The sequence below is a fragment of the Narcine bancroftii genome, chromosome 4 (assembly GCF_036971445.1).
Source record: "Narcine bancroftii isolate sNarBan1 chromosome 4, sNarBan1.hap1, whole genome shotgun sequence".
In the NCBI taxonomy this organism is placed as follows: domain Eukaryota; kingdom Metazoa; phylum Chordata; class Chondrichthyes; order Torpediniformes; family Narcinidae; genus Narcine; species Narcine bancroftii.
In genome coordinates this window covers 87,248,985-87,269,086 of record NC_091472.1, presented here as the reverse complement: position 1 = coordinate 87,269,086, position 20,102 = coordinate 87,248,985, and the positions used below count along the sequence as shown (strand labels likewise).

The 20,102-nt window shown below is 40.9% G+C and overlaps 1 protein-coding gene across 2 annotated transcripts in view; it reads right to left on the bottom strand.

Annotated features, from left to right (window-relative positions):
- The window catches only part of LOC138760780 (protein jagged-1-like), a 52,318-nt gene that overhangs the window by 19,287 nt on the left and 12,929 nt on the right, over window positions 1-20,102 (bottom strand). For both annotated transcript variants that reach the window (XM_069931855.1, XM_069931856.1), the window contains exons 4-14: window positions 13,756-14,010; window positions 12,905-12,965; window positions 7,462-7,592; window positions 6,997-7,116; window positions 4,179-4,292; window positions 3,907-4,020; window positions 2,982-3,095; window positions 2,583-2,629; window positions 2,118-2,291; window positions 1,231-1,381; window positions 334-498 (exon numbers count right to left, since the gene is read on the bottom strand). In XM_069931855.1, the coding sequence (XP_069787956.1) occupies window positions 334-498; window positions 1,231-1,381; window positions 2,118-2,291; window positions 2,583-2,629; window positions 2,982-3,095; window positions 3,907-4,020; window positions 4,179-4,292; window positions 6,997-7,116; window positions 7,462-7,592; window positions 12,905-12,965; window positions 13,756-14,010 (1,446 nt within the window). The remainder of the gene's footprint in view (window positions 1-333; window positions 499-1,230; window positions 1,382-2,117; window positions 2,292-2,582; window positions 2,630-2,981; window positions 3,096-3,906; window positions 4,021-4,178; window positions 4,293-6,996; window positions 7,117-7,461; window positions 7,593-12,904; window positions 12,966-13,755; window positions 14,011-20,102) is intronic.

The following is a 20,102-nucleotide window of genomic DNA, read 5'->3' as shown; positions in this document are numbered from 1 at the left end:
AGGCTAGCATGACATTGTGGGCTGAAGGGCCTGTACTATGTTGTAATGTTCCATGTTCTTAAAAGTGGAGATAAAGATCATAAAATTGTCTCAATAGAGCCCAAGTCCAAAACCTATCTCTGCTTTAAACACAAAAAAAAAGAATCAAGATGAGGTCAGTGCAGGCACAGGGCAGGGGGAGAGGAATAGCGCTGAACAAAAAGATAGCAGGTAGGTGTAGACTGGATGAGGCTTGGACCGTGGGTGGGAAAGAGATAGTGAGACAGTGCAGGCTGGATGAGGAGTGGAGTGCAGGTGGAAAGAGGAGCACAAGGAGAAGGAAGCCATGCTTACTTTCGTGACAGTAAGTGCCAGTAAACCCTTCGTTGCAATCACAGGTGAACCTTCCTCCTGCTTGACTCCTGCACTTTCCATGAGGCCCACAGACATTGGAAGAAATGTAACGGATACCATCAGGTGTGCTGTTGGAGGCCACAGCCACTGTACAGCTGTCAATAACTGAGAAAGGAAGTAGAGCATTTTTTTTTAATGGAACATTCAGACCCACGTGAGTGGACTCAAATAATAAGACATCCAGGTACAAATGAAATCACCTATCAAAATATTTGTGGAATTTTAAAGGACAGTTGATCTTCATTAATAAAAGCTGCCTCTTAAGGTACAGGCAAGCGACAGAGCAGTGCGCAAGGAACAATGCTGTGGACACACATGGCCCATACAGCAGATCTATCGCTATGGCTGTATATAACTGCATTTCTCCAGAAGTATAAACAACTGGTGAATGTCTTTTTAAAGTGGCAAAACACGTCAAATCCAAGCCCAACCACTACTGCTGCACTGTGGTAGGTCTGACCTCGCACCTTCAACAGAACAAAATGCAAAAGCCACTGAACAATCAATGGGCAGAACACACACACAGCCTGTTAATGGTTAGTCAGTGTCTGCTCCATTTAAAATTAGTGTCCTTTCTATGGAAATACAAGATTCCCACAGCATCTTGAAAATGGCCTCAACTCAAAGAATATGGGTTGTTTTTCTCATTCAGGCTTACGCGAACAACAGAGGCACTACAGTTGTGCTGTGTTGATCAAGGATGTAGTGCCAGCAATCAATACAAAAAAAGCATGCTGTTACCAGAGTAACTATTTAGCATCTCTCTACATCAGCCTCCCCCACCCCAAGCACTTGAGATAATGACGGAAGTTGCTTGAGCAAGCAAATGGGAAGTACCTTCGCAGGGAGTAGTCCGACAGTGGTCTTTTAGATGAGAACAATTTTTCCCTTCGTAGTCTTCTGGGCAGCTGCAGAAGTAATCATTGACCAGATTAAAGCACAGTGCCCCATTCTGGCACGGATTGGGTTCACAATAATCAACATCCAGCTGAAACATACAAAGGGAACACAGTTTGACACATAAAATGGAATAGTACATAGGCTCACGACCAACAGACCATTGACAACATGTTAAAATCCAACTCTTCACTGTTGGATGTGTGTAATTAATTTTTTCAACTGCACTTTGGATAGCGCAGACAGGTCTGGATTCTTCACATGACAGACATTCAAAGGTTTGCTCTGCACCCTTACCACCCCCCACCCCTCAGCTTCCATATTCTCATTTTCAAAAGGTTTAGAAAAGGCTGCTGGGTTTAAAAAAGGCATTTGGTGGCCACAGTGGACCTTCCTGGTTTAGCTGTTGAAGGCAACTTGCACAAAGGCATTTCAGCTCAAGGTCCCAAGCCCTAGGCGGCACCTCAGGCGCTGTAGTTTGTCACAAAGTGGTGGAAACCAGGTGGAAAAGTTTTGGCAGGGACATTGAGAACAAGAGTGGGCATTATCCTTTCTACCCAGAGCCTCTGCATCAGCATTGCAGTCCCAGGAAAACCAGGATAGGGGTCACAAATCAAGAGTCTCAAAGCACATGGCCAAATGATTGCAAGGGTAATTTTAAAAAATTAAAATAAATGGAAAAGGGAATTTAAGCAGCATAGTTTCTGAAATTCCATGTAAAATTATTGCCTTTAAAGGACTGGGAAATAAAAGAGATGAGCCTCAAACTACTCTCTTACAACAGCCCAACTATTGTATTCAGAGTCTGCCTTTCATCAAGTGTTTACCTGACACAGGTTTCCAGAGAAACCAACAGGACAGAGGCATTGAAATCCACCAACTTCATCTTGACAGAAGCCTCCATTGAGACAGGGGGTGCTTTCACATTCATTGATGTCCTTCTCACAGTCATCTCCTGTATAGCCCGGCAGACAGATACAGCGATAGTCATTAACCAAATCCTGCAAGAACAGAGGTGGGAAAAAGTCAGTCAAGCATAGATGAGATGGGATCAAATTAATTAAGCATAGCTCGAATTGTTCAATGGATAAATTGAATAATTGGCACATCGAGGTTTCCATACAAGAGAATGTGCAAAAGTTCTGTTTTATAAACTGTGACAAATAGATTAATCTTTAAAAGAAGTTTCCCACCCCCACACAATGAAAACTTAAATTAATTTTAGTTAAAATGTGCCATCTTTATCATTGCTTGCATGAATCTCTAACAATGCAGATGAAAGCCAGACGCACCTTGCAAATTCCCCCATTTTGACATTGCTCATGACAGTCATTGATATCTGTAACATACAATTGAAATTATGAGGCACAGATAAGTTATTAAGTAAACTATCCAGACATTCACATCCAATGATATTTCACTTAATTTTAAGAGATTTTGTTCAGTGTAAATTATGGGAACCCCTCCACAGTTACTTGACGTCACTCACGTATTCAGGAAATTATGACCCAGTGGCCAATAAGGTTTGATAGCAGTTCAACTCCCTCAGAAAATTGGTCTGCAAATGTCTCCCTTCCCAGCAATTTACTGAATTAAATGGGCAGAGGTCAATCAGTTTTGAGCTTTGCAAACAAGTGCACATCAATGCTGAAACCTCCAGTCCCCGCTTTCTCCCCAAAAATAATACCAACCTAATTCACAATTTTTGCCTGACCACCCAGGCATGCAGTTGCAGTAATAGTCACCAATCAGATTTCGACAAGAGTCAGCATTTACACAAGGCTTTCCCTCACATTCATTGGCATCTGGGATAAGAAAAGAATTTTTATTTAAAAATATAATCAAGACAAAGAAAGCTCTAAGCCGATAAGGTTTTCTTCCCATTGTCACAGCATTAGCACGATGTAACCAAGGGTCTTTGACTACTGCCTCCCATTACCAATTTAAACTAGATAGGTTCTTGCCGGCAATATGGAGCAGTTTCAGGAAAGCAACCTTGTATAAGAATATGCCCCCCCCCCCCACCCCACCACCCCTTTTGCTTGTGGGTGACAGGTGAGCAACCACAGGGAGCAATCACATTTCAGTCTCTGCCAGAAAGAGGACTGAAAGGGCTTTTTTAAAAAAAGGAAATGCAGTTCACCTGTCTGAAAACAGAAGGTGCAGTTTAGACAATTCACTGAAGGGCCCAGTTACTAATTAATGGCAAGAAAGGCAGGATTAAACAATAAAAGGAGTTAATCAGGCATTTCCAAAGTCCAGTGGGACTCTGCTTGCCCCTGTTGTCGTCAGGCAGATTAAAGGATTGCAGAAGGAATGCAGCCGGCTCATTCTTTATGAGATCATCCCCATTCTAAATCCAGCTGCAAAGATCCTGGGTTTGAGAGTTCACACGAATAAGAAAAGGTGTGGTATTGTTCCCACAGGAACAAAAACTGGTGTAGCCTTCCCATTTGGGTATTCTGCTGCTCTCTGCACCCCCTCCCCCCATATTGCAGGAGCGATTTCCATGCTCCACAGTTGGAAAGCCCAAGACGACAAAGAAAGCATCAAAGGAACAACTAATTGCACCAGGTTAAAATGAGTTTTATTACCAGAAGTAGCACAATCAATTACCTAGCTGACAGGTTTTGCCAGTCCACTGCTGTGGGCAGACGCATTTGAATCCATCTATCCTATCTTGGCACGTGCCACCGTGGGCACAGGGGTCTGAAGCACAGTCATCAATATCTGTACAAACAAATTTTTTACAAATCACAATGAAGCTTGATGCACCCAAACTCTTAACTTACTCATCTAATATTCACATAATTAAAATGGAATTAAAGAATTTGCTCCCCTCATTCCCTTTTTGCATCTAATGATGCAAGAAACATCAGGATACTTACCTATAGTACAAGTGGGGCCACTCCACCCTGGGATACACAGGCACTCAAATCCCAATGTGGTTTCTGAACAAGTTCCACCATGATGGCAGGGGTCAGAGATGCAGGCATGCTCAGCTAAAGTGCATAAAAGATGCTTTTTAATTAATTACAAATGGACAATTCGATCAGCTTCCAAACGTAACACCTTCTTTCAGTTTGAGCTTGTAAACAAACAGCATTTTTTGACGGATATCTGACAATCTCATCAACACTCCCATGATACAAAATAATTTATGCTAATCCTGACTGATCATTGTACAAAGTGCCTGCTGTCTCACATTAGAACAAAGATAGAGCGCTAGATGCTTGCATTTTCCTTCAATCCCAAACTAACCGCAGTCAATTTTTGAAAAATTCTTTAAGGAAGGAAATACATCAAACGGTGCAACTTCCTTTGTCGAATGGTTTCATCTTTGTACTCTAGCTGGGCGAAATATCACAAAACATTCAACTTCTGAGAAGCCGAATAAGAGGCTAAAGATTTGATCTCCCAAGAATTTGTCATGTCGACAAATGAATCTAAGAAAATGTGAAACTGTAGGTCTTAAAAAGCTGATCGCAGATAACAAACAAATGCACTGGGTCGGATAGCCTCCTTTCGCATGATTTGTTTAAGCACTTTCAAAGAGAGGTAGGTGCAGCTACTCTGGAGCATGCAGACTTGCTCATGGAACACAAATTCAAGCAGGGGCTAATTCTTTTCCTTGCAAGTCTGCCCTTTTTTGGATCTTAAACACTGCATCAAGAAATTTTCTGTTTTTTTTTTTACAATGGTCGTCATCTATCCCCAACCTCAATGCAACGATTCCTTCCTTGGATATGGTTTCACAGCCGGCCTCCAGTAGACTGAACTGTGTTGGTGGGTTAAACAACTGCAGGAGGCATCACTAGTTAATTGGTGCATCACTTTGTATTCTGTCTGGGCAGTTTCCAACCAGACAGCATCGACATTGACCTCCAACTTCTGTTCACCCCTCTCCCCAGTCTGTCTCTCTCTGTTGCCGGTCTCCTTCCCTTCAGCTCCCCACCCCTTCTATCAGAGAGCTATCCTGCTTAGTTGTCTATCCTCTGCCCTCATCACTTCTCAGCTGCTTTCTCTTCTATCCACCTGTATCCATCTATTGCCTCCTAGCCTGTGCTCCCTCTACTAATTTTTTAAAATTTCATCTGTTTGTCCAGATTCCTGGCAAAGGGCTTGGGCCCAAAGCATCTACTTTGTTTTACTTCCTATGAATGCAAAATTTCTCCAGCACTTGTGTTTTGGACTAATTTTCCCACCCTAAATTCTGCCTCTCACCCACACAAATTACTGTTGCCAATTAACCCACTCAAATATTTTTGGGATGTGGGAGGAATCCAACTCAGTAACAGGCAGATCATGAAGACTCTCCACAGACAACACCAGAGGTTAGAATTGAACCTGGTTTTTGGAGCAGTGGCATGCTCACTTAAATATGACTGCGACCCCCCCCCCCCCGCCTTTCAAATAAGTCTCTTACGACAGGCAAGAACAAATCAGACCGATGGATGTCAAGCTATTAAGAGATATGGAGTTAGCACAGGAAAGTGGCAGCAAAATTAAAGATCAGTTACTTTATGCACTAGGCAGAGGGTCAATGTTTCTTTCTCCTGCTTTTACAACCTTAAACCCAATTTTTATGGACCGTGCTCAATGGACATTGGGGGAATTTCTTCATGGAGAAAATGTAGAACAAGCTCCCAGCAAGAGTGATGAACGCAGGCTCCATTTCAACATTTAAGAAATGGAGGGATATGGTCTGGATGCAGGTCAATTGGATTAGGGCAGAATAATAGTTTGGCACAACTGGAGATGTTGAGCAATGTAAAAGGAGTATCCAAAATGTAAGAGTGACTAGGTAGAGCACACAGGAACGGAATCATAACGGTGGAGAAAACGAAAGCAACTGGCAAGAAAACTAATGTTATAGTTGAAGCTAGAAGCAGTTAGGACCCAACATGAAGGGTCTGGGAGAGTATGGGTGCAGATTCCATTATGTTCAAAAATGAACAGCTTTATCTACTTTAAGGTAAAACTCTGCAGGGCTCTAGCAATGTACCAATCCAACTGCACCTTCACAACTGGCATATGCTCAAGGGACTGAATGGCCTTTCCACTGCAACCATTAGGATTCACATGCCCATTAAGCAGCACAGAAACAGGCTATTCAGCCCAACATCCATACTGACTAGTTAGCAATGCTCCTGTATTCATCCCATCTTTTAGCTCTTAACTCAGCCTTCTATGCCAAGGCAAGTGGCTCTCCTTAAATGCTGACAGCGACCCAGTTTCAATGACTCTCCACCGGTCCATTCCAGATATTTCTACTCTGGGTGAAGGTCCCCCTAATATCCAAATCTTTCTGCTCACCAAAAACCTTAGGTCCTCTAAGTTTATCTGCCTCTTGTGTGGGATAAAGCTTCTTGCAAATTGCCCCATTTACACCCATTACAATTGTATACACCTTTTTTTTTATTATTATTTTCATTTTATTAATTTGCAGGATGCGGGCCAAAGCATGCGTTTTCTTTTTTTTTAATTTTTTATTTTTCACACCCTCCTCCCAAGCCCCCCCCCACCCCCCCCCCCCTCTCAATTGTATACACCTTGATCACGTCCTCTTGCTCTTCATCTTGATATTTAACCATTGTTTAAATTTGATCAGAGGCCGAAAATGAAGACTTCTTGGACCCAGAGATAAACAAGAAAATGGAACCAAAAGGTTGTTGCCTTCACTGAGTGCCCATTGTTAGAGCTCACCTATTTCACAGTTTTGGCCGGAATAGCCATCGGGACAAGTGCACTGGTATTTGTCAGGCCCGGTGTTGCCGCAGGTGCCACCATTCAAGCAAGGCCGACGTGTCCCGCAGTAGTTCAAATCTGGAAATGCAATGCAGATGAAAATGTATCTGGTTAAATGCCCAACAAGTTTGAAAACAAGCTTCCAACTCGCCAGAAAAGATCAGCTTGAGTCGTAGAGTCATCAGAACCCATTTCAGCCATTTACTAACTGCTTTGTGCTGTTCTTGGATTGTGTCTATAAACTACTCCCCTGTAATTAACTGTACAAATACTATTACACTATTGGCCAAGTAAAATCTTATGTCCCAATAATTGCAAAGTAAATCAAATCACCTTTCAAGTTTTAGGAGTGTGCTTAACAATTCAGTGACATCATTTTTGGACATTAACAACTCCTCAATGGATTTACAAAGCTTGGTTTACCTTTGTTGCAGAGTTGGCCACCCCAGTTGGTTTCACAGAGACACTGCCATGGTTCGATGCAGGTACCATGGACACATCCAGGGTGAGGAATGCATTTATCACAGTATACTCCTTGCCAGCCATATTGGCACCTGTAAACATCCAAAGTGTTTGCTCTAAGTGTTCTTTTTAAAATTACACTTGCAAAATAACTTGATTAAAGAATGGAGTTTCTAGAAAGGTATTCCTTTTTGCTTTGTGTATTGATGCTCTTGTTACTTATAAATAAACATTAAGGCAGACTTTCCGAGGTTTGAAGCCAACTTTCACACAAGAGAACGACTGTTCATAGGGACACAGCAGGATTCACCAAGTACAATATCATCTTATTTTCAGACCCAGCACAACTGAGTCAGAAAGGGTGCAAGTCAAATCCTTCCTCAGGCAGCATCACATTTAGAATGGGAGAGAAAAGGAATCAAAAGAATAGAAAACTGTTTTTTTGGGAAATAATTTATTAACATTTGAACAGTTGAAGTACAAATATGGAATAACTCATAGTACAATGTTTGCATATCATCAATTGAAAGCATAATTAAAGGATAAATTGGGAAATAGCTTGAGATTACCTGAAGGAAGCAGCTTTGAATATGATAATCAAAAGATTTATAACCAAAATGCACATTAAGCTGCAAGATAAGGAAAATGAAATAAACTATAAACCAAAGCAGAAGTGGGAAAAGGATCTAAACATAAAAAATGAAGTATGGGAAGTTATGTTCTGGAACTATGAAGAATACAATAAACCCAAGGTTATGCATGATACAGCGTAATTGGTTACACAGGGTCTATATCACTCTTCAAAAATTAAAAAAATGGGACTCAACATTATCAGATAGAAGTTTTCGTTGTAAGAAGGAAATTGGGCAACATTACATGCAACTTGGGCATGTACGAAAGTAGATACGTTTTGGGAAGAATTAAATCAGATACTAAATAAAATTACAAAACATAACATACCAAAAAAAAATATTTTAAGTAACATAAGTAGTAGAGAATTAGGCCTCATATTGGATAAAGTGCAAAAAAAATTCATTATGATACCCTTAGCGATAGCAAAAAAAGTATAATGTCAACTTGGAAAATGGAAGAGAGCATGACTATACAGCAATGGTACATGGAAATGAATAAATATATTCCATTGGTAAAAATAACAATTAAAAAAATAAAGTCACAATGTTTGAACAAATTTGGGAACCATACATGGAACATATCAGAGAGAGCTTGCCTACGACCTCCATCCCCGAAAATGATAAGACAACTAGATTCAGTATGTAATAAATAGATGACGCATTTTTCTTGTTTATTTTCCTTTGTGTGAAAATATTGTTTTATGGATTTATTGTATTGTACATGTTGAATGCTTATGGGGGTGGGTAGAGGGGAGGGGGGGGAAAAAAGGGGAGAAAAGAACCATTGTGTAAATTTAATGAGATATGTTTGTACATATTTTGGTTGATCTGGTTCACAGTGTGAAAAATAAAAAAATTAAAAAGGTAGCATCACATTTGGTTTCTACCCTGAATCACAAGACTGACTGAATAACAGGCTGACATCATTTGACCCGCCATCTTAATGTTCATTTAAAAGCACATATTGAACTGGCAGGCTGGTTGAAGTGAAAATCTCTTATTGGCATGCAGAACGTCGCTCATTGCTCAGAAAGATAAAAAGTGCTCGGCACTTCTCGTGACCCTGAAAATGATTGCTGAAAAGCAATTTAATTCCATCTCTGATCTGTCCAGTAGCAAAGGTTAAATGATCAGCCTGTTATTTTGGTAGATTCTTTCATTGCACTGCTGTTTCCATACATTTCCTTCCTCTGTATTCTTCTCTCGGTGTAACGGGGAAGAGGCAAAATATTTTAAGTAGCTGCAAAACTGAACTTTGTATCTAGATGTCTTGCTGTAGTTGCACTAAGTTTTTAACAATCTAGTGGTGAAAAACTGATGGGAAGTGTGGGAAGCAAATGAATAGCTTTCAAGTTACCACAGTATCAGACTTCTATGCAGCTTTATAAATTAATATAAAGAAAATTACAGAGGATATATGAATCATGAGCACATCCAAACCAAGATAGTAAATTCTAAAAACATTTGCATGCAAGTCAATTTTAACAAACTAAAATTCCAAACTGTTCATTAATTAGAAAAAAAACATTATCAGTAGCAAATGCAAACACAAAATTGTCTGCAAACTGTGCCTGTGAGCTCTTTTAAATCTTTAAAATTTGAAATTTGACTATCCTTTTTGCAAATCAATCCAAATATTTTTCTTGGGACTTTTGGATAAACCTAATAACTCCAAAACATACCTGGTAAAATCTCAGAATAATTGCTTCAAATTCATAAAGTTTGGGGGATGGGGGCTGCTAGAGATGGCTATTACTTCAAATTAACGTATTCAATTCAGAGGCTACTTTAAAGACTCATTAAAGTCATGGAAAATATCAAGTAGAAAGGAAAATAATCACATTTCAAAATAAATCCAAAAACAACCATGTTACTAAGGATTGTCCATCTTTCTCCTCTTCCCCACCCCCCCATCCCCCCAAATATCATACACACACATGCATAAATACACATACTTCAATAGTTTTCTCATGGGAAATTCTGTTTCAATTAATTTGCACAGATGAGCAACCTTAGCCTATCTAGCAGAGTCCAAGCTGTAGCAAACTCAGCAGACACCAAATTGCTCAAGCGCGAACTAACAATTTTCTTAATTAATTGGCTTCACCAATGATTATCAAAATAGAACCAGCCAGTCAACTTCACAAACCTTTCAAACATCCAACTAGATTAGTATTAGAACACTGCTGCAAAATCAAATGTACCAAAAGATACATTTCAGGACAATTATTGCAGGCATCTAATCCAAAAATTATTGGAGAAAAGTGTGAGGTTTCTCCAAAAAGGTCTTCACTTCTCTCAACTCACAGATAAGCCAGCCAACTGTGGAATAAATGCACAGCCATACAAATTAACTGTGGGAAAGTTGCACCTTAAATAAATAATCACCAGTGCATGTCCAGACAAATGGGAGGTGAGCTGGTTAAGGCAGTTTGGAACTAAGAAACAATGCTTGGTAAACTTGTAACCCGTTAGACATGTTTATTCTGATGACAGCAGCACAAATCTATGTCACCTTTTCTTCATCTACGTCTCAACAATTACTCCCGTCACTTTCATCAACATCTCTGATTTGGGCCCAAATGCAATAAGTAGCAGAAAAAAAAGCTCATTTCAAGGATTTAATTTAGGCTCAAAACTGTCACATTAAATCAGATTCTTGTCCACACAATAGCTTAATTTTTACATGGAGAGAGACCGGTTAATTCTTAATATTGTGTCTCTTTCCAAAGCAAAAATATTAAAGCCAGAAATGGGTTTTATAATTTGTAAAACCATTCCAATTTTTTTGGAATGGTAAATGACATTTTCATCTGGTTCCTCCCTTCACCCTTCCCCACCAAGAGCAGCTTTTCTCCTGTTAACACAGCAGTACACATCCACCAAATTGAATCTTTTAAAGATCACATTTCTATTCTTCAACTTCATCCACAAATCTACTATCAGTTTGGCCTGTGATAACCAGTCACAACAGCATCAAGAAAAAAACATTCAAATCACTGCATTCATCAGTAGCTCCCAATAAGATGCCATGCAACCATTAACCTCTCAACACTCAAGTGTTGGGGAGAAGCAGAGATAAACCCGTTTTAAAGAATGCCTCTACTCATGCATTTGTTCTCCCTGCACTGGATGGGGAGGGTCAGCAGGAGGCTGGGAAAGAGAAAGGAAGAGCATTAGAAGTGGGGGTGGGAACAGTGGTGGCTGAACTGGATTAAACTAGTGCAGTGTCTGGTATCATGTTCTAAAGCAGCCCTAAATTAAAAAATAATACAAACATTAAAATTTTACTTGATTAGCAGTCATCGGTCAGGTGATCTAATTGGGAGCATTAGGGTAACTGCGTGGGTGGGGGCATAAACTGCCATTTGAGAACTCGCTCAGTGGAAGGGAGGGAAGAGTCCTGCCATGGATTCTTCCGTCTACCACGCTGTTGCACTTGCCCTGTCTGGGAGCCTGTCTGCTACCTGCTCACCTGTCCCTCCATCAGTCCAACTCGTGCTCCTTGCAGCAGCCAGGGATGGGGGTAGGGTCAGGGACTGCAACAAGACACACTCGCTGTCCACAGCATTGTCAGGGACACTTCTCACCGATCGGCCCTATAAAACTGAAGGCACTCACTGCCCCTCCCCTACCCAACTGTGGAGGGACAAGGTCCCAGCCAGACCTTGGTGCTGCTCGCCCTTCTCCCCAAGGCCACACTCACACCCCAGAAGCACATCCACCTCAGGGCAGCGTGGCTCTAATAAGGACCCACCCCCAGACTGCTCCCACTCCACACAGGGCAAGTCTCACCTCCCCCCCGCTCACAAGCCTTGGCCAGGGAAAGCTGTCACACGATAGGGAGTCACCAGCCTAGGAAGGGCAGAGTGAGCTCTCAGAGGAATGGCAGCAGGTAGTCACTGTGTACAGGGGTTTCAGAGAACTTGCACAGCTTCTCATGGCCCTGCGCCAGGTTGAGATAGGCCTCGGTGATGCAATATGAGTCACCCATCTGGCAGGGTGCCTCAGACTGGGCCACAGCGAGGTGCAGCATGTCCTCATACTTGAATTGTTAGCTTGCAAACATTTAGCGCAAGGCCCTTGAAAATGTGGGGACCATAGCTTATCCTAAGGTTAATCCGGCACTGAATGGTGGAACTAACTTTATGATTTCCGAGTAACTGGTGACTAATTTGTCAAATACAAGCTCTGCAGCATCAGTTTAAAAGTCATGGCACAACCCAGAATTATAGCTCCCAACAAGAGCAATATCTATTCAACTTTATTTTTCCTGCATTTCCACCTCTCCAAAATAACACAATGCGCCAAATCTCATCTTAAATTACCATTTAACATGCAGCTCCTTTTTAAAAAAAGTGTTTAAAAAATAATTCAAATTGATTGGTCCTAAATGCTGCAGAATCCCTTGGCTCATAACCAAGAGGGCGACATAGCCAGCACAAGCTTTTACACCACCAGCGACCTGGGTTTGAATCCAGCATTGTCTGTGAAGAGTCTGTATGTTCTCCCCGTGACTGCGTGAATTTCCTCTGGGTGCTCGGACTTTCTCCCATGATCCAGACATGAGGTCACATGGGTATGATTAGGTGGCATGGGTTCGCTGGCTGTTACCGTAATGCATCTCTCCGAATTAAATTTGAACTATTTCTATATATTGCACACACACTCATTTATCCTGGTACATACTTTCATAGCCACAGCTTTGGATTTTTAATCACTGTTGCTAATCATGCTCATTTACTCGCATGTTCAGGAGGACCTGTGCTTACCTACAATCACCAGGTGCTTTACAGGAACCATGTTCAGGGCTGCAGCCCTGTCGACAGATAGCTGGAAAAGAACAGCAGAATACTAATAAATAGAAACACACAACACAAGAGCAAAAAAAAAAAACCAGGCCCTTCTAGTCTGTGCCAACCATTATTATGCTGGTAACCAATATATTTGGTTAATTAATAAAATAAGATTGCTGAAAATTCAGTTAATCAGGCAGCCCCTGTGGAGAGAGAAACCAGACCAATGTTTCAGCTCAATGTTTCATCAGTTCTGATGGAAGATCAGGGATCCAACGTGTCAATTCTGCCTCCTTCCACATAGGTCAACAACAAACTAAGCATTCCAATCATTTTGGGTTTTTTTTCCTTCAGATTTTCATCATCTACAAAACTTTGCTTTCAGCTCTTATAAAAAAAGCACAAGTTTATCAAGTCTGCATTATAATGCAAAACTAAGTACACAGTGCCTAAAAATAGTAATTACAATTTTTCATTTAGAAAAAAAATCACTTGTACAACACCAAAATATTAACATCACTCTTTCAAAGATAAAAATGCCTTGACTATTTTATTTAATTGCTGACAATTTAGTGTTTGGTCATCAAACCAGTTCAACAAGTGCTCTCCTGTTTGAAGGATGTTTATGAAATGAGGTTTGCAATGTCTGCATTTCCTGGTGCTAAATTCTTATGGCATTTATGAAAAAACATCAGAATTGATTATTTTCTTTTCAATGCTACCATCATGGATCCAAATCTAGCACTTGGAAATTCAAACTCAAAACTCCACTATCTATTTTGGTCAACCATTATTTCACATCATACGAGAGCAATCCTACTACGAACCTTTGTTGCAATCACTTCCCATCCAGCCCTCTAGGCAGGTCTTGTTGCCATTGTGATCACAGGTATAGTGTCCAAAAAAATCATCCCTTGGTCTGCAGAACTTGTTACATCCAAATCCATAGTAGTATTCGTCACACACCACTCTAATCTGGTATTCAAAGTGAGCCACAGCACCATTGTGTCTTAACGTTTGCCACTGATGGCTGGGATTGATCATCCCAGAATGCACAGCCTTCTCAATCATGTCTCCTGGACCTGTGTTCAAAACAAAGAAAAATCACCACCAGGTACACATTTAAAACAACTTCTTAACCAAAGTCAATTACAGTATGAAATTTCAAGTCTCAGGTGATATTGCTGCAAGGAGCCATGATGGAACATGGGTCATGTTGGAACATGGCGGACTTTTACACAAAAATCCCAAAGTCGTTGGAGGTCAATGATCACCTTCACCCATCGTATCAAGTAGAACAACATCATGTGCATGAAGGATTATCTTACAAAATCAGGTGAGTAAACCTTCATGTTCTTCCACCAGAAAGTTTACAATATAGTCACAAGGATTCTTTCAGCCAGTTTCAAATTTCAGAAAAGCTAAAGTAGGACATTCTGATATTAAAATGATCTCACTTTAGGATTGGCCAAGTTTCATCAGACAATAGGAAAATATACTGAATGAATCTTGTCTTTGATCAGCAATAACAACATCTTTAAACACTAGAGAGGACACCACCAGTGCACAGACTTCTTACCCAATTAAAAGCTTTCACACTGTGATCAGAATTTGTATCCTGCACTGGCTCTTGGAGGTTATTATCAGCTGTCATTTCTGGCTTCAAAAACAACCTTGAAACTGCATCGCTTTAAATTATGCCGGCGAAATAATATTTCACATCTGTCTGGCACATCGTAGAGTTCTGTGACATTTCACGGTGCCTTGAATCCAACAAGTGTCCAACTTAACGTTTCCCTTAAACCTGATGCTGGCAACACTTAGTTAGAAAGTGAAGATTTATAATGAAAGATCTAGCACGTCTCTGCATGTACACATGGCAGCAGCCAATCCAATCATGGGAAGTTTTAAAAATAATTCAATCGCCATTAATCTAGATTATGCAAAAGAGCCAAACTGGTTCGGCAGAAAACTGATTATTGATGACATTCAAGATTAAAATGACTTTAATAATGGGATATTTTAATGAAATAAATGAAGCAGCTGCAAGGTACTTTTCCATGCATTTTTGCCAGTGGTTATGTAAGCCAAGCAGGAATATTCTGCAAAGCACACGGCAACAGAACTGGAGTTTCCATCCAGTTGATATTTCCACAATAACATTAAATAAACAAGTGACCCATAACAAGCCAGCCCAGTTCAACGGAAAGCAAGATGTCCGAGTCAAACGGTTACAAGCCCGCTTTTCTTTCTCTGGCAGCTTGATGGATTGGGACAATTTTAAGGAACAATTTTATCTTGAGTTTACAAATAATCGCTAACTCCAGTTACACTCACAACTAAAACTTCACATCCAGAATCATGGGGACTACAAAATATTTTCAAAAATACACTGACGTGTATTCTGTTCATACATTGCCACAACATTAAAACTTTTTCTGATAACATATGCCAAAGCAAATCATAACAGATCAAGTCCTACCCACAAAAGCCACATATTCAAAAATTAATCCTTGGTTTCCTACGCTATCACTGAAGGCCACAATATAAATACACATTTCCCTCCAAGTAAAAGCTGTAAATCAGTGATTGTACCCAAAATGTTGCATGGCATGCTGGGTAATTTCTTGATCATAATCTAATGCAAACCTGTTTAAAAATGAAAAAAGAGACTTTGTCTAGGCTAAGGTACAGTAATTGTACATTCTATTATACTCAAATATACAACTGCAGAAATGAGGAATGGGAGATTTCCTGCAATTGTATGCAATAAATCCAGGAGATGTCAGTCATGCACACAACAGGCCTTGTTAACTGGAAATATCAAAAGATCAACACATTTAACTGAGATATGTGGGAATGTGCAGTATCAGACCATCCCTTGTCAAAATGTACACCTTCAACACATTGAATATTATTGTAATGTCCTACAGCTCTTTACCTTGTGACAAATGTAGTTCAGTAATAGAACAGTGACTGGCACTTCCACTCTGCTTCCTTTTGGCAACCAACTATTAACCAGTTTCCATTGGTACTCCAGCTTGGCTCTGACCAAAACATAATCCTTTGGGCTGAGAACCAACTCCACAGCAGGGGTAGTCAGCCACTCCTGAAGGTTTCAGGATGTTACAAAGCAATTACATCAATGTAGCAGCTTTGAAGTGTGGTTACTAATGTAATGAAGGCAACAGGGCAGCCAATTTGCACAAAGCAAGCTCCCACAAACTACCAGATGGCCTACTGTAAGACATGGAGTAGAGTAATTTCCAGGTCACCAGACAAAAATCCCTTCTCTTCAGAATGCTAGGGATTTTTAATGCCCATCTTAGCAAGTAGGAGGGACCTCAATTCAATATTACCTTGACAAGACCTCTGACACATTCACATTCCTTTAAGAGTAGTCTGGACTGTACATATATTCACAAGAGTTCTGGCTACCAAAGTAAACTAAATTTAACCACAGATCTAGAAATATTAAAACTGCCCTAACATTAGCACAACACGGTTACAGCATCAGCGACCCAGGTTAGAATCCCTTGCTCTCCAAGGATTTTTTTTATATATAAACACACTCCCCATTATCTGTGTGGGTTTTTTTCCAGGTGCTTCACTTTCCTCCCACCCTCCAAAATGTACAGGGTTTGGTAGTTTAAATGGGCTGGCACTACCATTAAACCAACTAGGCAGTCATCTAGGGCACAGACCTCACCTCAAAGGGGTGCCGTTGAAGAGAGCAAATTGTGGCCCACAGTTCAGGTAGGCCGAGGGGAGGGTTTGGAGTCTGAGTCAGGAACTCTGGTGCAAGTCTGTAGGCCAACTGCCGATGGGAGACTTATGTAAGCCTAAATATGTATTTGGCTGTTTGAATAAGTGAGATATTTATTTATTGTTCTAATAATTCTTAACATTGGTTTGAGTAATTGGTTTGATTTCAAGTCAGTCAGTCTATGACTAGCCCCTTTTTAGAGGATCATAATTCACGAGAATATGAACCAAGCAGACTCGAGACCAAGATGGTCCAGGATAACTTGTTAAGAATAATTCAGGACAGGTTCTAGCTAGTTTCTTATAGCAGAATATCTATCAATATTCATAGAAGTAAAAATATAAATCCTTAAAAACACAGCAATTACTCCATGCTATTTCTGTCATATTAATGATTTTGTTTATCCTAGTTGTCAAAGTTTCATAAAACATGAGAACTTCAAAAGGCAGACAAATTTTAATATTTTTAAATATTTTATTTATAATTTTTCAAACTCAGTTTCCATATTCAAATATTTACAAATGTAATTACAGGTGCCTAACTTTCTATCTGGAATTCCAAAAACCTCCAAAATCTGGCACTTTTTCAGTAGATGACATTACACACATTAATTTTCCCTAATAAATAATCCGTCTTCAGAGGGAGTACCTCCCCGTCATCCCCGCCCCACCCCCTTCGGTGGGAAGGTGACTCTTGGCCCCCCCCAACGTGAGAGCAGCAGGCGGAGGCTGGCTCAATGCGGGAACAATGGCCATCTTCCTTACCCATAATCCTCCACAGAGCTAGAAATGCTCTGGCCCTCCCCACGCTCCCCTCCCGCTCCCAACTGTGTTCAACTTAGCCTAGGGCACAAAATAGTCTGGCACCGGCCCTAGCGAGACGGGGAAGGAGGAGGAGGCGCAACAGATGGACGACAAGGCCGAGGTGCAAGGTATTTACCTAAAGGGACTAAAATCAAAATGATTCCGAACAATGGCAGGTGTCCGGTCCCAACAATTCTGTATACAAGATTAAATGGAAAATAAATTAACCAATAAATAAGGTTTGAGGATTTGTCCCATCTCAGCGCCGGCACCCAATTTGTCACTTTTCCTTGGCTGTTCTCAATTGTGGTAGGATGGAACAACCCCCCTAGTCCCCCGCAATAGGTGGAGTATGGGATGGAGGCTCGTAGGCCCACACTATACCTGTGCACCAATGTAATTTAAATATGGTCGCCAAATTTTAAGGAATGTACTATTTTGTTTTCCTCAGATTATAGATAACTTTCTCCATGGGAGCATAGCTCCATATTTCCGTATTCCAACGTGCAATGACCAGATGGGAGTCGGATTTCAGGTAACTGCTGTACACTTCCTGGCCACTGCCAATGCGATCATTATGAATTTTATTTCAAATTGGGACAGCTCTTCATCGTAAGCATCTTCCCCAGCAAGAACAAATCTGGATCCTTTTGGAAACCCTTTACCTATAATTCTTTCCAGGTCTTGGCCAAGATCTACCCAAAAGGGCCTCACCTTGTTACATGTCCAGGTTGCAGTTTACATCATTTTGCCACACCTAAAGCATTGGTCGGAAATTTCTGACTTAGCTTTGTTCAATTTCTGCAGGATCAAATATAACTGGGGAAGGAAATTGTACTATACCTTGCATTACAATTGCCGTCATGCTGATCTGTCACAGGTCTGACCAACACTGCTCATTAATTGCTATTCCTAAATCCAACTCCCACCTTTGCTTCGATTTCTGGAGGCCTGGTTTTGGACTTTCCGTTTGGAGCAGGAAATTCATTTCCAAAATAAATTTTCCTGTGTTCCCCTTTCAAATCAGGGTCTCCATGTCACTGCACATCGGTAAGGTCATCGAAGGACCTAATTTGTCCCTCAAGAAGTATCTTACCTGAAGGTAGCAGAGGAACATCTTACTTGATAAATTCCTAAGCTGTTCAAGTGACATTAGTTGCTCCTGCTCGTAACGGTCCTCAATACACCTGATCCTCTTCCAGCACTAGGTGTCCAGGATCTTATTATCTACTGTCGATGAGATCAACCTACTCAGAATCTGGGTGTTTTTGGAGACACTCCCCACTTTTACTCCTATACACTGGTTAATTTTTTTCCAAACAATAATGACATGTTTTTAACATGGGGCTGTCATTTTTACCAGAAAACAATTTAGTATTCCATTTCAAAATACAATCCCGATACTTTCTCGCCCACCACGTGCAGACAAATTTGTACCTAAGATGGTACACCTTCTCGCTCAAATAGAGAGGTGAAGTACCTCAACTGGGTGTCCCAATAGTATTTTTTTTTTTTTTTTTTTTTTTAAAAGTCTGGTCATTTTAAACCACCCAGACTGTAGTCCCATGCTAATTTCTCCATGGAGACCCTGTCTACTTTACCCTTCCAAAGAAATCTTCTAATATCAGAGTGTAGCTTTTGAAAGAATCCTTGGAGCAACACCACAGGCAAAGTCCAGAAGAGGTATTGACGTCTCAGAAACATGTTCATTTTAACACAATTGACCGTGGAAATTGAAGAATGCTTTTCAGTCATTCCCAAAAAAATTCTTCAATTTCCGTGTGTAAAGCCATGCTGAAATTATATACAGTACCACTCCAATTATCCAAAAATTGGATAATCCAAGTTTTCTGGACCCAGGCGTAACATCTGTTCACCTCCAAAAAAAATTGGATAAATGAGAATGTCCGAAACAATCAGAAATGCTCAATTATCTAAAATTTATTCAGAGCCGAACTGACCTCACAGGTCAAAAAAAATTCACTTGACATGAAATTAGAATGGTGACTGTCCTTGCTTCAGATAACTCTCACCCTTCTCTTTCCAATTCTTCTTTACTTTCCCCTACTGACTTTCTCTCCAACTCTATCTCTCTCTCTCCACTGCGTGCTGCTGTCTCCTAGCTGCAAGTGGTCGGAAGAATCCCTTGTCCCAGCTTATCAAGAAGAGATGCCTCTTGGGCAACAGAGGGGATCTCGGTGGGGAGGTGTTTGTGATCGTTGGTGGTGGTTAGGAGGAGGAGAGTGCGTAAGCAAAGACTGGGTCTTTGTCAGGCTCCAACATCGAAAACCAGGATGCGAAGCCAGAACAGCCCTGCCGGAATGAGCTCATGGGGATACTGGAGCCCGACGACTCGACAGCGAGTGCTCGACTCGGCTGGAAAGTCTCCCCAGGGATCGGTGTCAGCAGTAGGGACGTGTTGGGGATCAGCAGTGGTGGCATTGGGGACACGTCAGGGATTGGCAGTTGGGAGGTCTCTGTGATTGGAGGCTGGGATATATCAGGATCAGCGGCGGCCAGCATATTTTAATGCTTAAAAAGCCTTCCCTTGTTGCTTGATGTTGTTTAAACATTGATACAAGTGTTTTGTTGTTGCTACTGGGCT